General features: G+C 40.6%; 2 protein-coding genes across 3 annotated transcripts in view; both read left to right on the forward strand.

Moving 5' to 3' along the window:
• myo3a (myosin IIIA) overlaps positions 1-1,001 on the forward strand; it is a 69,469-nt gene extending 68,468 nt beyond the window's left edge. For both annotated transcript variants that reach the window (XM_005730462.1, XM_005730463.1), the window contains exon 38: positions 392-1,001. In XM_005730462.1, coding sequence (XP_005730519.1) covers positions 392-506 — 115 coding nt within the window. In that variant the 3' untranslated portion in view covers positions 507-1,001. The remainder of the gene's footprint in view (positions 1-391) is intronic.
• A 1,152-nt stretch (positions 1,002-2,153) lies between these two features.
• On the forward strand, positions 2,154-21,878 carry gad2 (glutamate decarboxylase 2). Its single transcript, XM_005730464.1, has 16 exons — positions 2,154-3,137; positions 3,448-3,510; positions 3,657-3,800; positions 4,448-4,681; positions 5,964-6,054; positions 7,009-7,121; positions 7,750-7,865; positions 8,283-8,362; positions 9,544-9,598; positions 9,771-9,887; positions 11,689-11,753; positions 11,868-11,946; positions 12,036-12,185; positions 13,392-13,499; positions 14,821-14,910; positions 17,402-21,878. The coding sequence occupies exons 1-16, from the start codon at positions 3,062-3,064 to the stop codon at positions 17,573-17,575; spliced, it is 1,755 nt and encodes a 584-aa protein (XP_005730521.1). The 5' UTR covers positions 2,154-3,061; the 3' UTR covers positions 17,576-21,878.

Genomic DNA, 21,878 nt, shown 5'->3' on the forward strand with positions numbered 1-21,878 from the left:
ATTCTTCAGATCTGGACTACAAATCAGCTACTTGATTTGTAGTTTTAGTCTGGCCACATCCTTATTCCATAATAGGACTCGTGAGGTACCAGCACCTCTGTTTATGAGTCTGGTTTTTGAATCTTAGTTTTTACTTGCTCGAAGGATAAATTCATACATGAATTTAATCTATTTTCCCTTCAGCTTGGCCTCTCCCTTGGACAGCTCATGATAAATGGCCCAAATATGATAACCAGTATGAAAACCTTGAACCCTGAACATGAATCTTTTCATCTCCTTTCCATTTAATTTTGTTTGTTTGTTTGTTTACATTCCCACGTCCTACCTTGTGTTCAACATTTCTGTTTTTATCTACTTGTGCTGCAATTTGTCTCCTTTGTGTGATCGACAGACGCTCTGTTCCCAGAATGACTTCCACAGAGAGCCGGACTGAAGAGAATCCATACGACTTCAGACATCTACTGAGGAAGACCTCGCAGAGACAAAGGCTGATCAAACATTACTGAATACAGGAAGTGACTTTTGGCTATTCGGGACTTGATCGGTCGGGATCGCTGATCGCACCATGTGGCAGTTTGTTCTGGTGTCCTGCTAACCACAGCACATGTTTCATTTATTTTATTGATCTTCAGACACATTGTACAACAGTTTGGGTAGGAAATGAAACTCCTCTGGACTTAACTGGACAGACTGTATTGATTTCCATGCATACAGTGAACACAGAGCACAGTCAATGTAAATAACAAGATGTCATACTTTTAAACTTGCTGTAAAATAAGGTTTTATTCATGAGACCAACAGTTTAGTTACTGGTATTCTGTATTTCCAATGTTTTTTCTTCGATATCTTTATTTTCTTTCAAAAAATTTGCAGGTTGTGCTCTTAAAACTTTGCATTTCAAGTCATTCCGAAGTCTAATCAGCTTCATATTGTGAAGAATGTACATTATTTTATCTGCTCAAATGTTCAGTTTGTTCACTTAAACAAAAAAATATATTAAATTCCTCGTCCCATTTCATTATTTTTAGTTCGCTGCTCTCAAATTAGCCGAAATCGCAAACTTTTCATAACCGTGCAAAATGAATAACGTAGAAGGAAAAATGCAAAGACATTCAGTGTTTCATTGCCTGTGTGTATAAAGTACATCAATTCCTCGCATTATCCTCCATCCCGCGTTATTGTTGCTTTGTGCGCAATAATCACTACATTTGAAATAGCATTCACTCAAATGACAGCCTTTGATTCTTGTGAATATTTGGTGGAAAAGTAAGAAGGACAGAATGTTTTTTATTTATGTATTTATTTGAATATTGATGCCAGATTCAACCTCTGACCTTTATGTGACATTTTTGAAAGAGAAGCCCCCCTTGGGGGCTGTTAGTGAATCCCCAGCTACATGCTGACTGCACACAGTGCACAGTGGCATAAAAACACGTAGGGCTGAAGAAATACTGACAAAATGCAGACTACGGAAGAAAAACTGTTACAGCTTCCTTCACACACAGGATTCACAGACAAATTATTTAAAATAAAGAAATATTACAAAATGTTACACCAAGTTTGAACAAAGAAAAAAAACTCGGAAATGGCACAATAGAGTGATCTCATAACACACTGAGTGTGTGTGTGTGTGTGTGTGTGTGTGTGTGTGTGTGTGTGTATATATATATATTTTTTTTTTTTTTTTTTTTTTTAAAGGGTTCAGTTTATGTTAATGAGGCTTTTTGGGTATTAGATAACTGTTGACCAGTGCATTTATAAATCACTGCAGATGGGGCTCAGTGTCGCTTTGATGCCTGCAGGGTTAATTTACACTAATTCGTGGAGACAGAAGGTGACAGTGTTGGAGTTCCACGTGGTGATTTGTAACTAGATATTGTAAGTAACATAAAATGTTATTTCTGTAGCACCTTTGCAGACAAACACACACTGCTTCACAACACAATACCAGAGCAAAGAAAAACAGAGTTAATGTTGTCTTTAACTATTCCCATTTGTTTTCCTCCTTGTATCCGGATATTTTGACGCAGTTAAACTACAGATTTAACGGCTTAACTTTATTTTGGATGGGGTGGGTGGAGGGAGGTGTCTCAAAATCAGACAAAAAAAAAACACTTTGTGAGTAAAGAAAGTAAAGCAAGCCCCTCTCTCGGTAATAAATATTGTCGGAGTAACGCGCCCCTGGAGTGAGCGGAGAGAGGAGGGACCCACGAACACTCTGTGCATTTGAACCGAGTCCCCTCTCCGCCCCGCTGTCTCCTCCACCGGAGGCGGGCAATTAGAGGTCTGAAAAAATAGGTCTGCGATTGCTGGGCAGATGAATTAGTTGGCGTTCAGTGTCTGTATGGAGGGTAAGTTCTGTGCGCAGGGGGCCAAAAATGTCGGGGATGTATGGAGTCACGACGCACGACGCAGCGCGGCTCGTCATGACCTGAAGTGAATCACCACGGGATTGCTTTAGTGACGTGAAATTTAGGTTGGCTGCAATTAGGCATGGCTTGTGCGCCGCATATTTACCAGCAGCTGTAGCCTCATAGCTGCTTTTTCCCCCTCCACCATTTTCATCACCATTTTCTTTTTGCTTATTGTTTTTCTCTGAGTCATTTTTTATATAATGTAGCAGCTTTGCATCAAAAGACATTTCACTACATCCGGAACTTGCGCAAACTATCTTGCGCTGTATTGCATTTTTCCCCCTATTAAGTAAAGAGCGTGGCTGCTCTGCGACGGTCAAGTGTTTGCGGATTTCTTTCTGGACACGGCGCTTCATGCTTCGTGCACCTGTGGACGCCTGCAAAGGAGGAAGCGAGGACGCCTTTTGTGATTTCTTTTTTTTTTTTTTACCCACCCCACGCTCACACACGCACTTACGAGGGTCGGTTTATTTGTAGTGTCTTTCCAGCGAATTAAAGCGTCTGTCGGATGCACGGCTGGATTTCAAGCAGTCTGAAAGGTCTGGTCAGATTCAGCACCACATCGGCTCTGAACAGCTCCCGGTCGTCGCGTGTGGATGGGCTCTGTCGGTCTCCGCGCCTCCTGCAGCTCCTAACTACCGGCAACAATGGCATCACACGGGTTCTGGTCTCTTGGCGGAGATAATGCCGGGGCCAATACCGGGAGTCAGAGCCCGAGTACGCGTGAGTGGCTTTTTGTCTTCAAACCACATCCTGATGGACCGGGCGCAGTAATTCCTGAGCGTTGTCTCAAGCCAGTGCCCTGCATTCACCGAACCACCAGACAGGCCTTATAATAGGCAACAATCCTGCTTTCTTTTTTTTTTTTTTTTTGCTTCTTTCTTTCTTCTTTTTCTCCACATGAGACATTTTCCGTGTATCTAAAGAGCTGTTTTATTCCAAGTTGCATGGCGCCTTTTGTGTTTCCCTAAACTTGGACTGAAGCTGAAGCCAGCACATCCCTTATCTGATTTATCCCACTTCTCTCTTTCAGCCAGGGCTTGGTGCCAAGCAGCGGCCCAGAAATTATCCGGAGGAATTGGATCGAAATTATGTGGTATGTTGGGGAAGGAGCGGGGGTGGGGGTGGAGACGGAGGGGAAGCTATTTTTAGGCAAACGTGCCAGCTATTTCCATCATAACTGTCTGGCCCTAGAGTAATAAAAATATATATTTCGATGCTATTTTTTGTGGGTTTCCAAAGCGCTGCTAAATGTCGGGGAGGTGGAGAAAGCCGCCGAGCCGGGCGCCAAGCAGCCGCCAGAGACGGCTGCAGGAACCTGCGGCTGCAACAAATCCTGCAACTGCACCAAAGCTGCTGTGGGCTTCTCCGACCTCTATTCAACAGGTACGAAAGTGCACTGTGAAGCTGGATTAATTTTAAGATTTATTTTCGCCCCCGAGTCCAGACTTGGCTTTACATTGAGCAGTTTTCACTGTGCGAAGTAGGCTAGAAAATAGACATTGTTTATATGCAATATTTGTATATAATCGTCTTAACTATAAAAGGAAATAATCTCAAAATGCTTCTCAAATATTTGCATCTGATCGCACAAACTCCTGAGAAATGTTTGGCTGAAGTTATCCGCTTTAATCTCAATTTATAAAATAACACATGTGTATTGGATGAATAGTTTTGTCCATCATTTTCATTTTTTCACCACATTCTGAAACAGGAGTTATGTTGGTCTGTTCTCCTCAGAGAGGGGCTATTTCCGAGAGGTCACCTTCACCAGAATCGTGTGTTTTGAGGTGTTGAGCGCAAAACACGAGATTTTCGTATAAAGCAGAATCAGTGTTCGGACGTGGAAACAATATGAAATGTTTATTTGTTTGTATGGAGGAAAAATTCAAAGACAAAAAAATAAATAAAACTTTGACTCGTGTAAATATGAATCTTAATATTGCGTGGGAGCATTTTTTTGCACACATTCCTCCGTCCTCAAATAAAAATCACAAAATGTCTCCACTGTAATCCACCCCCCCCTCTCGCAGACCTGTTACCGGCCACGGACGGTGATACCAAAACGATGACCTTCCTGCAGGAAGTTGTGGATATTTTACTGGCCTACATAGTGGAGTCTTTCGACCGGGAAACGAAAGTTATTGATTTTCATTATCCGAACGAGCTGCTTCAGATGAACAACTGGGAGCTGCAGGACGAACCTGCGACTCTGGACGACATCTTGATCAGCTGTCGCGCTACATTGAAATACGCCATCAAAACAGGTAGGCCTGGGTATGATTTTATTGCATGCATGCAAATCAATAAATTCACTTTTTAATATACATATATGTTTATTTAAAAAAAATAGATGCTTCGGAGTGTTGGAAAAAATTCCCCCCTAGGCTGTATCATCACGCGCAGGCCTGAATCCCGGCCTTTCGCTCATCTTTGTGTGAAATCTGCCAAAATTCCAATATTCACGCATATAAATGGCAAATTAAAAACACGTTTACAATAAAATAAAAAGAAAAGCTATATAAACTACAGAGAGCCACTGTGAAAATTATGTTACACCCTACAAATTATTTAAAACTCGAGTTACTGCAAAACTAAACTGGAAACACGAAAGCGGTAAGCTTAAAAAACCGACCCGGAAAGAGAGAGGCAAACAAAGAAAACGTCTTTAACGTGTTCCGGGTTTAATAAATAAATAAATAAAATGATAAATGATGCCTATAAAGCATCAACACAGTTGTCCTCCTTTTCCTCCTCCTGACCACCAGACCGATAAATGCAGTGACGCAGTAAATCTGGTTCACCAAGTAGGAGATAATAGGCTAATAACCAGGCTTCATAGGCCAAGTCCATTATTCTCCCCTGAGTGACACACGCAGGGGGGGATTTACAGCAACGCCACAGGACAGATTTCAGCCTCCAAAAAAAAGACAGAGAAAAACTGAAAAAATAGTTTATGGTGGTGATGAATATTTAACAACCTTAAAAACAATTAAAATCACACTGTAATGCGGATATGAGCAAAGATGTGAGGATTTCAATCATTTATTTTAACCATTTATCAGCAATTTTCCTCTGCTACGAGAAAAATGTTTATTATTATTATTTAGGAATTATATGGTGTTGAGAAGGACTTGCACCAGATTTATAAGTACAGTTATATCTTCCTTCCTTTGTCTTTTTTCTTTCTTTCTTTCTTTCTTTCTTTCTTTCTTTCTTTCTTTCTTTCTTTCTTTTTTTGCTTGATCACCCCCATAAATTACTCTTTATTTTAACGCCCGTGTTTATGACGCACACTGAGATCTAATCACGTGTCAGTGCCGTAGCATGGTTTGTGTGTTTACCTTTTACATTACACCAAATGTTCTCATCATTTGGTGTTTTCATTCAGGTGGGGTTTTTTTTAGTTGACTCTGCAGCTACAATTCTAACCCGCAATTAAAGCGCTCAGAAGATGACAGCTTCTGCTCGCTAAGGAAAACCTTAAAATTGCAGCCATCTCACACTCCTCCTCTTTGCCTTCTCGATCCTCTGCTCCTTTCCCTTCAGCCCACCCCAGGTACTTCAATCAGCTCTCCACGGGATTAGACATGGTCGGACTTGCAGCCGATTGGCTAACATCCACCGCCAACACCAATATGTAAGTATGTGGCCTGCTTCATCGCGATTTTAAGCGGTGATAACGATAATGACAATGGATTCCATTTCCGGACCATCCGCGTGCAGTCTGCTCTGCGTCTGCATGGCCTGATAGCGCGCCTCCCCACCACCACACACACACACACACACACACACACACACACACACAGTCATGGCAAATGAAAAGGGGTGAAATGAAAGCCAGGCCCCCACCCCTCAGCCCCCTCCTTGCACCCACAAGGCTCCCCCCTCTTCCCCCTCAGCCTTTTACCCCGCCCCCCCTTCACCTCTGATCCTCCTGGGGATTCAAGAGGAGAAAATTAGCTCTGAAATTAAATTCAGACTAATCTGGAGCTAATTTCACATGTGTGTTTTGGGGGAGATAAACTCTTTTGGCAACTGTGAGGAAATGAAAAGTAAACCTGCTGTTTACAGTGGAGGGAGGTTCAAATGAATACAGCCAATATCTTAATGCAAAAATATATTTAGAAATATATATAGAAATATTAGGGAGCACACAACAGAGATGCACGTTTTAAATAGGAGCAGGATGATGAAAATGTGGGAGTTCAAAATATTAAAGGAGTGCATTTTGTCAGTAAAATTTTGGGTGTTTGGCTTGAAAAAATATTTTCATGTGCATTTAAGTGTTTCTATATAAATGGAAAACACTTGAGAATGCATCAGAGCTGTTAAAATGTGTGCACACGATTGACAGTAATTCTGCACTTCTTCAAAAGTGAAGCCAGAAACCTCCAGACAACCTCAGAATCTGAGCATTTTTTAAATGAACCTCTGCACAGGCCAACGACAACCCTCCTTTCCTGAAACGTCCAAACTTCAGATTTTTAAAAAATAATGTCAGTTTAATGGCAGCTTTTTATTTGTTGATGAGTCACGATGGCACCGTGTTCATGTAACGAGCGCCATGTGATGCGTCTTGTGTAACGTGCAGGTTCACCTATGAGGTAGCTCCTGTCTTTGTGCTGCTGGAGTACGTCACTCTGAAGAAGATGAGGGAGATCATTGGCTGGCCGGATGGGCGAGGAGATGGCATTTTTTCTCCTGGTATGTTTGCATGGCAGGTGGCGCAGAGCGCTCTGACACCCCTCTGTTTGACTGGAGATGGAACTGGCTGCATGTGTGTGTGTGTGTGTGTGTGTGTGTGTGTGTGTGTGTTGTAACGTGTCAATTTGCATTTTGATGATATAAATGGAACGTGTTTCAAAGCCAATTAGCATAAAATAATTTTCAGTTTAAGCCCCCTCCCCCTCACCCACCTCAATCTTTAATTTCTCCCATGCACTTCATAATGAGAGGCAATCATCGGAGAATTTACTGACAAAGCCTGTGATTGGCTGTGACATTGTGGACAGCGAGATGCAATTTTGGATGCTTTGTCATTTCTTGATATGCTCTTGATGAACAAAAGTTTGTTTTACATGAACATGGACATCTTGAAACAATGTAGCAGCCTAATTTTTTTTATCAGTAGTTTATTGGCTTACACATTTACCTAACAAGCAAAAGATTTGTGGTTCAATCCAAGGAGAAGACAGATTCCTTTGGGGTTGTGTCAGTAAACATGCAGAGCTATCTACTGTGGCAGCTCCTTGAGAATAAGGGAGCAATCGTTTAGAAACCCTGCATCACTCCCTGGAGACACGTCCCTAACTCAATCCTGTCTGTCCTCCAGGTGGTGCTATTTCTAACATGTACGCCATGCTGCTGGCCCGCTTCAAGATGTTCCCTGAGGTGAAAGAGAAGGGAATGTCATCCGTTCCCAGACTGGTGGCCTTCACATCCGAACATGTAGGCATCCGTGTTTAAAATCCGATTCCTCACGGCATCGTCAGTGTATGTCTGCTTGGCTCAAACGGTGAACACTGAACACTATTTGGACATTTCTTTAAGTCAAATGTCAAAAAATGTATCTTTCAGCTGCTAGAATAACACAAAAAAGATCTCATGGTAACTGTGGCTGTGCTTGATGTGTGACTACATGTCACTTTAACTCCACCGCTGCTGATAAAAAGCTGACATTATGCACGTCGCATGCAGAAGGACACGAGGTGACTGGTGGGCATGTCACCTTCATCTTTAAAGACAGCTGAAAGATGCTGTGAGGAAAAAAGCAATGAAATTACAAACAAATCTGTCATAAGAGGTACATATTTACGGATCCGGTCACTCATTATCTTTTTTCCCCCCCTTATCTTCAACTCTTAGAGCCATTTTTCAATCAAAAAAGGTGCAGCAGCTCTCGGCATTGGGACCGAAAGCGTGATCTGCATCAAAGCAGATCAAAGGTAAAACTGGCTTCAGTCGTGCATCATACTTCAGTTAAACCATGAGGCATATTCATTGTTTTTGATGTTAAAAACACTCGATATAGAAACAGTTATTATTGTATTATTGTGGAGAAACACTACAGCCTTCTAATCTTCACAAACTGGTTTTATCCAAACCAATAAGGCCTAAAGACCTGATAATGTTCACAAGTAACAGTAAAAATGTGTCTCTCCTGTTCAGCTTAGGATTCAAATTTATATTTCATCTTGTGACCCTTTAAAAGAAGTCCAAACCCTAGACTGGAAAACACTCAATGATGTGTAACTACAATACTTAACAATGACTCACGACTATTTGTAACCTTATAATATGATATGAAATCCTTTATATATTACTGCTTATAGTTGTACTTAAAGGGACAGTTCCTCCCAAAATTACATTTATATTGTTTTCTCCCTCTCATCTGTGTTTCACTTTATCCATCTTATCTGTTTTGTGCTCAGTTTTGGAGAGATGTCTACCTCTTGAATCTGATGGAACTCTCCTCGAGGCGTTAAGAGCATCAAACAGAGTATCAGCATTGTCTCTTTCAAGTAATCGTGAATAGGTCAACCGAATAACCGACAAAACTGTTTCCGTTGCTCACATTCCCCAACCAACGGAAGCAGTAGCTAACATTAAACATTAAAGTCAAGAGAGGTGACATTAATGTTTACAGCGTGCCTGGAAGAAAATGGATGAGCGGGTGGACTTTGGCTTGTATAGTCGCAGTGTGAGCATTATGGACGGGCTCTGGGGGGTCCAAGTCCATCCATAAAGGTCACTGTGCCCCCTAAGCTGAATTCTACTGGCATTTAGAACTAAAAGTAAAATTAAGCAATAAAATTTGGCAATAAAAAAGTTTAATACCTCAAATGTTGTAGTAACAATCACGCCAGTGTTAATTATTAGGTTAAATACCAGAGTAAGTCAAGTCTCATGCCTCCCTGTCAAAGTTAGTTTCCCATCCACTCCATGTGCTCTGGTGCCGACGCTGTCCTGTCCCTTTAAGTAGAATTTCAAATGCAATACTTGCACTTATATTTTCTGTATTTCTGTTCCTGTGTTGCCTTTTGTTTTTAAGGTAGAGGCCTTCTTTGCCCACTGACAGTATGACAAACAACTTTAAAGCCAACTAAAGCTTGTTTTCCCTTTGCAGCGGTAAATTGATCCCAGCTGACCTTGAGAGGCGAATACTGGAGGCAAAACAGAAGGTAAGATGATGTACATTTATTACCCTGCTATAAATAGACAGATATGACTTCATACAGTTTTGATTTTATGGGGTGCGCTCGACTGAAACTGCAGAGATGATGAGGGAAATTTGGGAACATATTGTAACAACATAACGGCCTCATATGCAGTATTTTGGTTGCTCTTGTACAGGGTTTTGTACCTTTCTTCGTAAGTGCGACTGCTGGGACAACAGTGTACGGAGCTTTTGACCCCCTCATTGCCATTTCTGACATTTGCAAAAAGTACAACATCTGGATGCACGTGGATGTGAGTAAAGCTTCCTGATTCATTTAAAGTGTCATATTGACCTTTCACATGTGGGATTTTTGGAGTGTTTGTGCACAAGAGGGATTTTAATGGAGGCATACACAGAAGCAAAGAGCTCACCTCTGAGTTTGACAAATCTATTATGTCTGTCTCGCCTCTAACTGCTTGCGGTTGACCCAGATAGAGAGCGCGCCATTTCCTATCTAACACTGGAGATTAGAAAAACTGGAACAGAGGCTGTAAATCATCTCCTCCCCTGACTTTACCATCATGGGCCGTCTCACTGAAGGAACTCTATCTCTTAATGAAAGTGATTTAGTCCTGACAGGGGGACACCTCTATTAAGAGCAATAAATGGCCTTGTCTGTCATCCCTCAACTAGCTGAGATGGGTAAAAAAAAGCACGCACGCACGCACGCACACACACACATTGTGATTGTTAATCATTTTCATTGGTTTATCTGCTAAATTTTCTAGCTACAGCTCCCAGAAAGACATATACTCACTTATTAATGCACTTTATGTGGTACACCTTTGGCCCCCTTTTTGCCATCAGGTCTGCCTTAATTCTTCCAAACATAGATTTAGCGAGGTGCTGGACACGCTCCTCAGGGGTGTTGGTCCCTTTTGACATCACACCATTGCACAGTTGCTGCAGATTTGTTGTCTCGACATCCATGCGGCTAATTTCCCATTTCACTCCATCCCAGAGGTCCCTATTAGATTGAGATCTGGTGACAAAAAGTCAAAGTTGTGCATTCAGAGATGCTCTGCTTCATACTTTGGTTATAACGAATAATTATTAGAGTTACTCTTGCCTTCGTATCTGCAGTGTGGCCATTCCGTTAAGACCTCTGACACCGGATATTTTTGCTTTTTCAGGCCATTCTCTTTAAACCTTTGAAATGGTTGTGTAAGAAAATCCTGATAAAACAGCAGTTTCTGAATTACTGAGTCTGACTCCAACAACCATCCCACATCAGTTAAATCACCTTTCGTCCCCATTTTGATGCTCAGTTTGAGCTTCAGCAGGTCGTCTTGACCATGTCAGTGTCCATGACCACATCACTCAGATGTTGTCATGTGATTGACTGATTAGATATATTCATTAGGAAGCACTTGAACAGATGCAGTGTATATATTCATGGACAAAACAGTGATATTAACGTGTACTAATACTACTACTGTGTGTGTGTGTGTGTGTCACAAAAATAGTCCCTGTTGTGTTTTTAAAGCTTAAATATTAAATGAGGTTTGGCTAGTTGGCAGAACTTCTACAGAAATCAAAGGCTTTAGTGCTGGAGTGTTAAACATGTGGCCAGGGGGCCAAAATTGGCCCACCCAGGTGTCTAATCAGGCATTGTAGGTGGCTTTGCAAAATAGGAAAAATGCAGAGAGGCTTGGCATACATGTTGGAGTATTTACTGTGTGAGTGGATGAAGTCAGTAGTACACAAACCATTAAATGACAGGAAATCGGATAGAAATTTTTTTTACAGTAAAAAAAACATTTTGTATTAATTAAAACAGCAATTATTTTTTTTAAACTTATGGCACAAAGTTCGGGTAATGAGCTGCCAGTATGATGTCTGTCATTTTGTGCTCAGACTTAATTTTTGAAAGTTTAACCACAAGGAGCAGTGCTGAGGTTTTTTTATTTACTACAGCAGTACTTCTTTGTATTGTGGAAAGACTGAGACAGTTCATTTTTCTTAAGACGCGTCAGGATTTCACCATCAGTTTTATACATGGATGGTTTATTAAATGTGGATGCTAATGTCTTTCATCTCTTCGTGTTTCAGGGAGCATGGGGAGGAAGTCTGCTCATGTCCAGGAGACACAGGTGGAAGCTGGACGGAGTTGAGAGGCAAGTAACTGTTTTATGCGGTTTGGCCCCAAATGGGCAAATATTACAAGCTAATGAGCATTTGATATAACGTTGAATGATGGTTGGTTCTTTTTGGGTTTTTTTAAACTGCAGGGCCAATTCAGTCACATGGAATCCACACAAAATGATGTCCGTCCCTCTGCAGTGTTCTGCCCTGCTGGTCAGAGAGGAGGTAGGCCTCAAATTCTCAGCCCCATGCTGTGTGTTCCTGCTTTTGTTTATTGAGGTGATTCTGTAAATGCTCTGGCTCTCACTTCACAGGGTCTTATGCAGAACTGCAACCAGATGCACGCCTGCTACCTATTCCAGCAGGACAAACACTACGATCTTTCTTATGACACCGGAGACAAGGCGCTGCAGTGTGGACGTCATGTGGACATCTTCAAGCTGTGGCTCATGTGGAGAGCTAAGGTAATATAAATATAAATATAAAGTTTGATGATTGTAAGCAGCTATTAATAGGGTATAAATAATAATAATATGCTAGAACACTATAATCAATGAAGATTGGTGTACCATCTGCAAAAATGTATATATCTGGCAGCATGGGTCTGTTCTGGGACCTCCTTGGCCTTCTGCATCGTTACATGGAAAGCTAGACGCAGGGAGAGCAGCAGCAAGACCTCACCTTTGATTGATAAAGTGATGGCATGCTGCTACAGAGCAGAAATAAATAACAACAGCTGTACTGTTAAGTCAGACACAGCTAGAAAAGGAAGAGCTGTGAATCCAGATGTGTTGCAAAGCAGCTTGCAGATTTAAGAATGTTAAACTGTCTTAAAAAGTGCATCTTGTGCAAGATTTGTCAGACTAATGGTTAGAAGAGTATCAGATGAACCATCAGCTGATGCTGGCTGTCATTAAGCTAATCCAGCTGTTGTCAGACTGTTGCAAATGCTTTCTCTCTTTTCAGTTAATTAAGCTGCTTCCACTTGTTTCACTTTTCATCTTCGTTTTGGCTCTGCTATATTATATTAATGCATTTTTTTTCTTAATTGCTTATGCATAGATTATATATGAAAGCTTCTCAAAATTTCAGTCATTCACCCTTCTAAGAAAATGTGTCAAAACTCAGAGAAAAACTTTGTGAGTTATTAAGTCAAAACTAAAAATAAAAACCTGAAATTTTGAATTATGGATGTCAAAAAAATTAAATGACGGAAACTGAATTTAACTTCAGAGAAGAGGACAAACTCTGAGATCCTACAGCAACTTCTAAATGTCTTTTATTTGTTTGTTGTCATTTTAAAATTGCTTTTATACTTTAATCTATATACTAATATATATTAATTCAGTATTTATTTATTGTTTGAAAGTGTCTTGTGTCGTGGATATGTGACATCAGGTGGGGGGAAAACACCAGCAGAAAACCTGTGTGTTTTCTGCTGGACACGCCCCATTTCCAGGGACCAGATGACCAGATTTAAATCACATGGTCAAATATTCAACCTATCCTTGTTGGTCCCTCATTGGCTAAAATGCATTTGGCTGCATATGTAACACGTATTAGATTGACCCTGATGAAGCCCAAAGCCAAATGTTCTCTATACCATATAATAAATTTATATACTGCTGTGGAGTTTGAGCAATTACAGATAAACATCTTTTCTTTGACAGGGCACCATTGGGTTCGAGGCTCAGATTGACAAGTGTCTGGAGCTGTCCGAGTACCTCTACAACAAGATTAAAGACAGGGAAGGATACGAGATGGTCTTTGATGGCAAAGTATGTTCACATTCATCTTTCACTCTCTCTAAAGGATAATTCATCTGCAGTCACACAATCATGGAAAAGTAGCTGACATTAGCCCATGTCGCTCCTTTTTCCTCAGTGTCATTATTGCTGACTTGATTTCCATGCAGAGTGTTCTGGCTTTGAGTTGGATGAATGCCATTTTTACCTCCAGATGCCAGTGTAATGTGCTGCTATTATGTTTAATGAATAGCATAACGGCCCATAATTGCTCATATGCATATGAATAGCGTGGTGTCTGAAATATCCTGCACTAAACTGAAGTACAACACAAACATATGTGGGTATGAAGAAAACTCTCTTATGAAAGGGGTGCTTGGACACATGGGGTAATTTATTATGAAAGCTCTTTAATGTTTCAAGCCTTATTGTTTTCCTGCTGAGCCCCAAAAAGGCTATGAGCATCATAACCCAGAGGGGGATGAGAAAAAGCCAAGTCCTCTGGGCAATGGCCCAGGTGCTCACTTGTCTGTGCCTTCCATTGAGCCATTACATCAATCTGATGTTGAATATACTACAGCCAAACCAGCCCAGCTGTATAAATGAGGCTGGTGTGCATGGTTAGTCAGCTGTTGGTAATGAATGCCCTTCCGCTCTTATGCAGACAGGCAGGCGGGGAGTTCTTGCAGGGATTCGGGTGCCAGAAAATAGCACTGTGAGGAGCTTTCAGACATCTAGTGACAGAAGGCACGCTACCTGTCCGATGCTGTGAACTCATATTGGATTGTTGCTCTGGGATGCAAATCAGCATTTTCATTCAAAATCAGTTTGGCTTAGGATACAAGCATTTTAATGTCATAAGATTTCTGCAGGATTTTAGGCATGAATAGCTTTGAATTCTACAAAACGGCTGTATACCATGTTTAAACTGCGTGTATAAAGGTGTAGGTACATGTAATACGCACACAGACTGTATATAAAAGATGGACATAGCCGCCTCATCCATGTTGAATCCTTAATTTTCAGAATTGGTTAGTGCTAAATTATATCACCTCTGCTGTCTGGCCCTGCCTACTATATTTTTTTTACTTTGTCATATATAATTAAATTCATAATTCGCCATTACATAAAAAAGTAGAACATATTCTACACCAGGGTCATTTTGAAGTTTTAAAGATGTGCACACCAAGACCTGCTCTAAAATTTAATGGGCTTATGAGTAATCATTACTCTCGTGAACGCCAAGATAAATCAGCATTTTTATTATTTTTATTTTTACACAACTGCACTCAGTCGCTGTTTGTTTTTCCTCAGTTTATTCCTCTGATATCTTGTCGTCTGTGTGTCCCCTCAGCCTCAGCACACCAACGTCTGCTTCTGGTACCTGCCGCCTGGCATCCGCTACATGGAGGACAAAGAGGAGAGAAAGAAACACCTGCACAAGGTGGGTACTCTCAGATAAGAAGTCTCACTGTAGTATCTCCCCAACACAACTTTCACGAGCCCCGTCATTCATATCCAGCTCGACTATCACACATCTTTCTAATTAGGGGCAGCTTATACTCAGGATTAAAATAATACTTTGCCCTGCACATGAGGAGAAAAAAATGGCAGCGGTCTTAAACAGGACACAGAGTACGGGTTAAAAAGAAGTGAGGCTTTTCAGCTGGCTAATGTGCTGGCCATTCAGAGGATACCACAGCAGCAGGGGCCTCATAATTGACAATCAGGACAAACAGATGGCGTTCATGTCTGCTATACAAAGACCACTTCTCTCTCTTCTCTCTCTTCCCGTTGACTAGAAATCGTTACCAGCTTCATCATTGCTCTGCAAATGCAGATGTTTCCCTTTGTTTTCTTTGAAAAATTACTTGAAAAAACACCATGGTCATGCTTCACCGAGTAGACAGACTGACTGGACAGCTTTTCCACACTCTGACTCTGAGCCTGAGGGGTGATGTAATGCTGCCAGATTAGCACTTTGAGGAAGAGCTGAGAACTGAAGGAGCCCTCATCAGTTTCCACGTGTCTTAATGACATCCTCTAATGGATGAGGAGAATGGGAGGAACTGTTAAAAGATTGATTTGAGGGAAATCAGCACACAGTAAATTATTTTGCAGCAAGCACGCCAACTGCAGTGAGACACCTGCAAGACATTAGGAAAGAAATGACTGATTATGTGATGAGAGCTGTATGGAAACAACTAACTAATCTAGCAGGCAGTAATCTGAAACTGAAGCCAACTTCCTCGAGTTAGCTGAGTGTTAAAGCCTGTTTTGGTAATACCCACAGACTTATTAAAATTCTTGCACGATTATTCTGGGTCATATGAGCCACGGTTAACTTAAGCCCTTAAGCTAAAGCTGCACTCAAACTGTCACTTGAACTTGCTGGATCTCATCTGCATATCCTGAAGTTGGTCACGACGAAACCTTTTTATACAAATCCTCTAACCAACCAAGCCCTAAAAATGATATTCCAGAGACACAGACGCAGAGGAGTTTTCTCTCAGTGAGCCATCTAACAGGCCGAGCGTCGGTCAAAACGAGCACTGAGAGTTTCAGACATGAAATTGAATCTGTCGCCGCTCATCACTGCAAAGAATCTACACCAGCATCGTGACTCTGCTGAGTACAAAATAAATGAGCATCACCCCTGGCTTCGCTCTTAGAGATAACCTCTCAGCATGGCAGGAGCAGCAGTCATGGGGCTGTGCACCCAGCTGCTGTTACATTTAGCTGTCAGATCGATGGGGGGTAAATGACCTACATGGTCTGTAGGTCTGATGAACCTGGGAAGAACTTTGACTTGTATAAACAAACAAGCACCCATTTAGATCCGATTACACAGAAAGAGAAGTAGTCAGGCAATACTCTCCCAAACTGTTCCTGCAATTTGAGTTAGACGACAGTTAACAACCATGTAAAATGTAAAAACACGAACTAAATGCTAATAAAATGGGATATGTGATATGTGAAAAAAAGTAGTTCTGCAATCAAATCATTTAAAGTACTGAGAATAAAATATTGTTTTCCTACATTTTTATTTGAAAATTTTAAAAATGCAAGTAAACAGTGATGACTTTTATTATATGCAGACAAAATTTATGAGAAAATGTCAAGATCCTACAGTCGTGCAGGGTTTGCTGAATTCTTGTTCTTTAATTGTTTTGTGTTTCTTTTTTTTAGTTTTGTTTAGGTTTTGTTTTGCTCTTGAGCACTTTTAGCCTTTAGGTGTCATTATATTTGAGTTCTGTTTACTGTATGCATTATTGCAGCTTTATTTGCCTCGTTGGTATTTCCCTTCATCTCCTCATCTCGTTCCATCTCTTCTGTTAAGTTCACTCGAGTTCTGTTTGTCCTTATTTGAATATATTTCCTGTTTTTGTTTTGTGGTTGTTTGTCTCCTGTGTTTTGCATTTAGTTTTATTTCCCCTTCAGCCTCGTTAGAAAATTAATAAACTGCTGTAGTAATCTGCACAAAATGAGTATGATTTGACGTAGATAGAAGAAGGACACAAAATGACCATAAACAAACTCAAAACAAACACAAGGTCAGGATATAGTCTGAGGATATCCTTTCTCACATTTAACACTAAATCGAGGACAGTCCGCTTCAGGCCCGCTCTATTTATTGAAAATACTGTGTGCTGGTCTGGGTGTTTCTTGCTTAGAGCACGCAGGAGGTAAGACACGTAACGCTGTGAATTCACAGGATGCTTACCTGCTTACCTATTCTTTGTTAACATGGTTAACCTTACAAAGCATCTAGCTGTATAGCTCACCATGTTTGTGAGGTACGGTTGGGAGACTTTTTCATTTGCGCCCAATGGCCCATTTTGTCTCTGCCCTGACCTTCTGTGTATCTTTCACATATTTTATTTTCTCTTCCTGAAGGAACAGCAATTCATGCTGTATTTGTTGCATGTTGTCAGGTGGCTCCCGTCATAAAAGCCAGAATGATGGAGTACGGGACAACTATGGTGAGCTACCAGCCACAAGGGGACAAGGTCAACTTCTTTCGCATGGTGATCTCAAATCCTGCTGCTACCTTTGAGGACATCGACTTTCTTATTGAGGAGATTGAACGACTTGGCCAGGATCTATAAGACACATCTCTCCAAATCCTCTTGTACTTTTCCCCTTGACGGATGAATTGTTTGTCGTGAATGTACTGGTAAACTTATTTTCTTTTCTCTCAATCTTTCCTCCAAAGTCTCATATTTAAGAGTATATTTGAGAAAAAAGATCTGCAGATATATCCATATATTACGTATTGTAGCTTTGCCGTGGGCTGACTTGGTCCAAAGCTATGTAAAAGTGCTTCTGTCTGCTTCTCCTGTAGTGTAGTAGATCCCAGAGTAGTGTAAGTGACGTAACTTTATATGTAATTTTTGTGATATGAAATGCTTGTGCAATAAGTCGATGAGAAAGAGTTTATTTCTCAATCATTTCTCATTTGCCGAGTCCGTTGTTAAGTGCCAAACGTGGTTGTGTTCTATTGTAACTTTAAAGCATTTTAAACTTCTCGTTTAAAACAAAAATAGCACTTCACCTTACCTCAGCTTAATCAACTGCCTTTACATCTGCACATTACACTCAAAGCAGGGCAGAACTCCTTCTCTTACCTGGTGTTGTTACGCAGTGCCAGCACATGTTAAAGACATAACCCAGCCAGAGCAGACTGCATGATGGAAACGTGAAAACAGAGCAGTTCAAAGCATTTACAATCAAGCCAGTTCACCACCCATCACCTCTGCCTTTGACAGTTCAACCTGCAGCTCATGATGCTGCTCTGCTTATTGATTATTAAGACTTTTTTACTCTCTTTCTAATGTGTTTAGGCGATAAAGGCTTGTAAAACCCATGTCGCTGGACATTGTTGACTTGCTACATGAATACATCGAAATGGGATCCATTTCCATCCTTGCTGTATAATTAGCTTTGCTCCATATGTTAGAATGAAGATCGGCACTTGTGCTATAATCCTTAAGTTTCCAGTGTATTGAACTGCATTGAATAGATTTCAGATTTTCTGCAGTAGTCATCAACTGTATTTGTGTCCTGTTACTGTTGCTATGTGTGGTAGTAGTACCAGTTGTTTTCCAAAGCATTTCACCTAACAACCTTATTTTTTCATTGCATATTTGACAGACTAACTGCTGAAAGCCAATCTGCTGCCTCCAGGGGCCATTACATACATGTATTCATTTCATTCATTTCCTTGCACTGAGTAGCACACCAAGGTAGTAGTTAGGGTAGAGTAGACTTTTTTTCTCTTCTTGGAAAGGACACCAACTGTGCACATGACCAGACATGTCCAAGGGTCTACAGTTTGCTTTATGTAGGCTGTGTTGGGAACATTAGTTTAGTCCAAACAACACAATGAGTCTAATGTAAATTACTTCAAATTCTCTTAGAATTCTTCTTGACTGCTTGACATTTTCATTTTAAAGGAGGACACATTAGGTAATTGTTTGACTATTTGATCACAACCCTGATGTTTCAATACAGCTCCCAAATTAAATTCATTGCTCAGTAGAGGTATACCCCAAATACGTAGGGTTACCTTCCTGCCACTCACATCTTTGAGACTTGAAAAGGGGAAGACATACAAAGAAGCATGTTGAAATTTAGTCCTTGCCTTGTTTCTTTTGCACAACAGTATATGGGAAGTATGTCCAATTGATCCTTTAGGCGAAGTGCTACCAAGGTGCCCCAAAGGGCATCATAGCCCTGGCTTCACTGCATGCCCACTGCCATTTATATACAGGGAATTTGCAGTACTAAAGATTCACTATGAATGGATCTGTTATCTAACTTTGTGGATATTCCTTGTACAGAGAGTCTATGTCAACGTTTGGCAAAAAAGGCCTATATATTTTGTTTTATTTAAAATGTTACAAATGAATTGCTTTTTAGTGCTGGTTGCAGTGAACCTACTGGAACTTGGATGTTACAGGGTACATGGTGCATTGCCCAGGTGGCAGTTTAAGTCATATCCCCTTTTTTCGCCCCATCAGGTTCTTTAATTCCAGTACCATCTCTGGGCACTGCTCCCAAAGCTTTGTGGCACCGAATTGCCGCTAGCCTGCCAAACAAACCAGGACAGAAATCTTAAGGATTATAACTTTAAATATGAAAGAAAAGATTTTCTTTTTGTAGTCACGCTTTTGAATGAGCACTTACTGAAAGGTTGTGGATCTTAAGAAACCAAGAATTGGGCAATAATGGGGTATTGTTGGGATATAGGATCTTAACCTGATTTGCAGCTACTGTATACCTGACATTACTTGCACTAAATCACTGTTGGGAGGAGCCGCATCCCTTTGCATTGCAACTGAGATTTTGTCTTTCTGCATTCACAAGCAATATTTGAGTATGGGTCCAATATATATATCTATATATATATACATACGCATATATGTATCCTGCATAATATCAAAAGGATCAATAGTAAATGATAATCAAGTTTCCAGACCAAACCCATGGTAGTTTGCAAAAAACAAGGACAAAAAAAGAAACCTGGAGTAAAAGCACGCTTAACGTAGGCGGGTTAGTTGGAATGTGAACCCTGATTTATCAGGCAGAGGTTCTGTAGCATTTTCATTAGAACAAGTTAGAAAAGCACAATTATAGCTCAACATGGTCGGTCAGTGAACAATCACTTTTGATCATAGACTGTAAATAGTATTTCAAGATGTCCTAAGTACATATCTTTGTGTATACATGCGTGTATATAAGACATTTAACCAGAGACTATTTGTGAGGTAAAGTTCTTCATATTTTCTCTATCTCCAATATAGATTACCTGTATTTTCATCCGGTTTGTCCAAAAGGCTTTTTTCCTTGTGTGTATGTATGTATGTATGTTCGATACTTGATTTGTGACTTCTAGCTATTTCAAAGATGTGTTTCAGGGACTGGCTTTAAAGAAATTGATAGATTTTACTTTGAAATACTTCCAAGTCTTACTCAGAGACTCGGGTGTTTGGATTTTCAATGAATATGCAAAGCCATTTTGACTCTGAAGCCCCGTGTTTTTCGTGCACAAGTGATACTTGACGGTATGTGCCAACTGTGTACCTTAGTGTGTTTGTAAGTGTGTTGCCTTAGTATGAATTTTTCAGTATTGTCTAGTTTTCCTCCAAATGGGAGGTTGTGCACTTTAGAGTATACACATGATCAAATAACGTGCAATGTCCGATGGTTGTCCATAAGTTGATGTTTAAAAAAAATTCTACTACTCAAGATATGTAATTTAAGCTCTTTGGTCTGAATGTGCACTGAATCGAGGGTCTGCCAGAAATGAAAGGATTTAATTTTTTCTCAGTTTGTAGATATTGTAAAGCTTCCCCTTTAAATGTTTTACATCTCAACGGAGAGTTGCCTAAAGTTTCAAATTTTTACTTTCTGTTTCGCCCCAAACCAAAATTGGCTTCCACACTGTGACACAGACAGCATCTGATTTATTACAGCGACAATAAAATCTCTCTTTGGTAGTCTCGGAAAGCCAGACACTTTGTTTCTCTTGCTGCTGCTGCTAGACTTGCTTCCTTTGCACGACATGCATGCGATGCCTTGCCTATCCAGCTTGTTTGATATACAGTCTCCTATATATCTATTTATATCTATCTCTCTCTCTATATATACATATATACAGTTTGTGTAGCTCCTGTAATTAGCTTTAGTGTCCAATGTATAGCTTAGCTTGTAGATTAGTGCTGTCGCTCTAGCCTTTACATGTGATCTCTGTGTCTTGAGCTTCCTGTAAAGTTTCTTTGTGCCGCCAGCATGCTAACCTCGCCTAGCATTGTACTCCTCTCCGCGCTTGATCTGACTTTCTCTATCCTCTGTCTTTCTGCTTGAAGACTGTCGCAGCTCTGAACGTAGCGTATTATATCTATATGTGTAGTCCCTCAGCATGTCTTTCTGAAAGCTCCTCTCTGCTCTGCGCCTGTACGACCTTTTTCTCTCTTTCTCTTCCGCTTCGCCCTCTGGTAGCAGTGACAACGTATCCTCGCGCTTTCCTCTGACGTTTCTCGGCTGCCCGCTGTCGTTCTGTTCGCGTGTCTGAGACGGTGTGTTGGCTTGTGTCATGGTGCCCACAGTGTCACCGTTTCTGATGTTTGTTTCACAAAGGCCCTTGACTCTGTGGGATGTATGCGAAATAAATTTAACGTAGACTTTAACAAATATATAAGGAAAAAATAGACCCTGGTTTCTTGCTTATGAGAAATATTGTTTATAAGAACAGTTAAAACTCCCAGTATTCAGAGTGCAGATCATTTCACTGAATATGGTGCAATTTCGAATCATACATTCTGCAAACTGCTGTGCTGGCTTTATCAAACGTTCATTTGTCCTGAACTATATGTTGCTCTTGGGAAAATAGAAATAAATATTGCCAAA

The sequence above is a fragment of the Pundamilia nyererei genome, unplaced genomic scaffold (assembly GCF_000239375.1).
Source record: "Pundamilia nyererei isolate P.nyererei 1_Seehausen unplaced genomic scaffold, PunNye1.0 scaffold00037, whole genome shotgun sequence".
Lineage (NCBI taxonomy): Eukaryota > Metazoa > Chordata > Actinopteri > Cichliformes > Cichlidae > Pundamilia > Pundamilia nyererei.

What these genes read in the sequence shown, in the direction of transcription:
- gad2 (XM_005730464.1), top strand. Translation starts at nt 3,062, where the DNA reads ATGGCATCACACGGGTTCTGGTCTCTTGGCGGAGATAATGCCGGGGCC. An exon ending in GAAATACGCCATCAAAACAG is followed by an intron (nt 4,682 to 5,963) that starts GTAGGCCTGGGT and finishes CTTTCCCTTCAG; the next exon opens with CCCACCCCAGGTACTTCAAT. An exon ending in GAAAGAAACACCTGCACAAG is followed by an intron (nt 14,911 to 17,401) that starts GTGGGTACTCTC and finishes GCATGTTGTCAG; the next exon opens with GTGGCTCCCGTCATAAAAGC.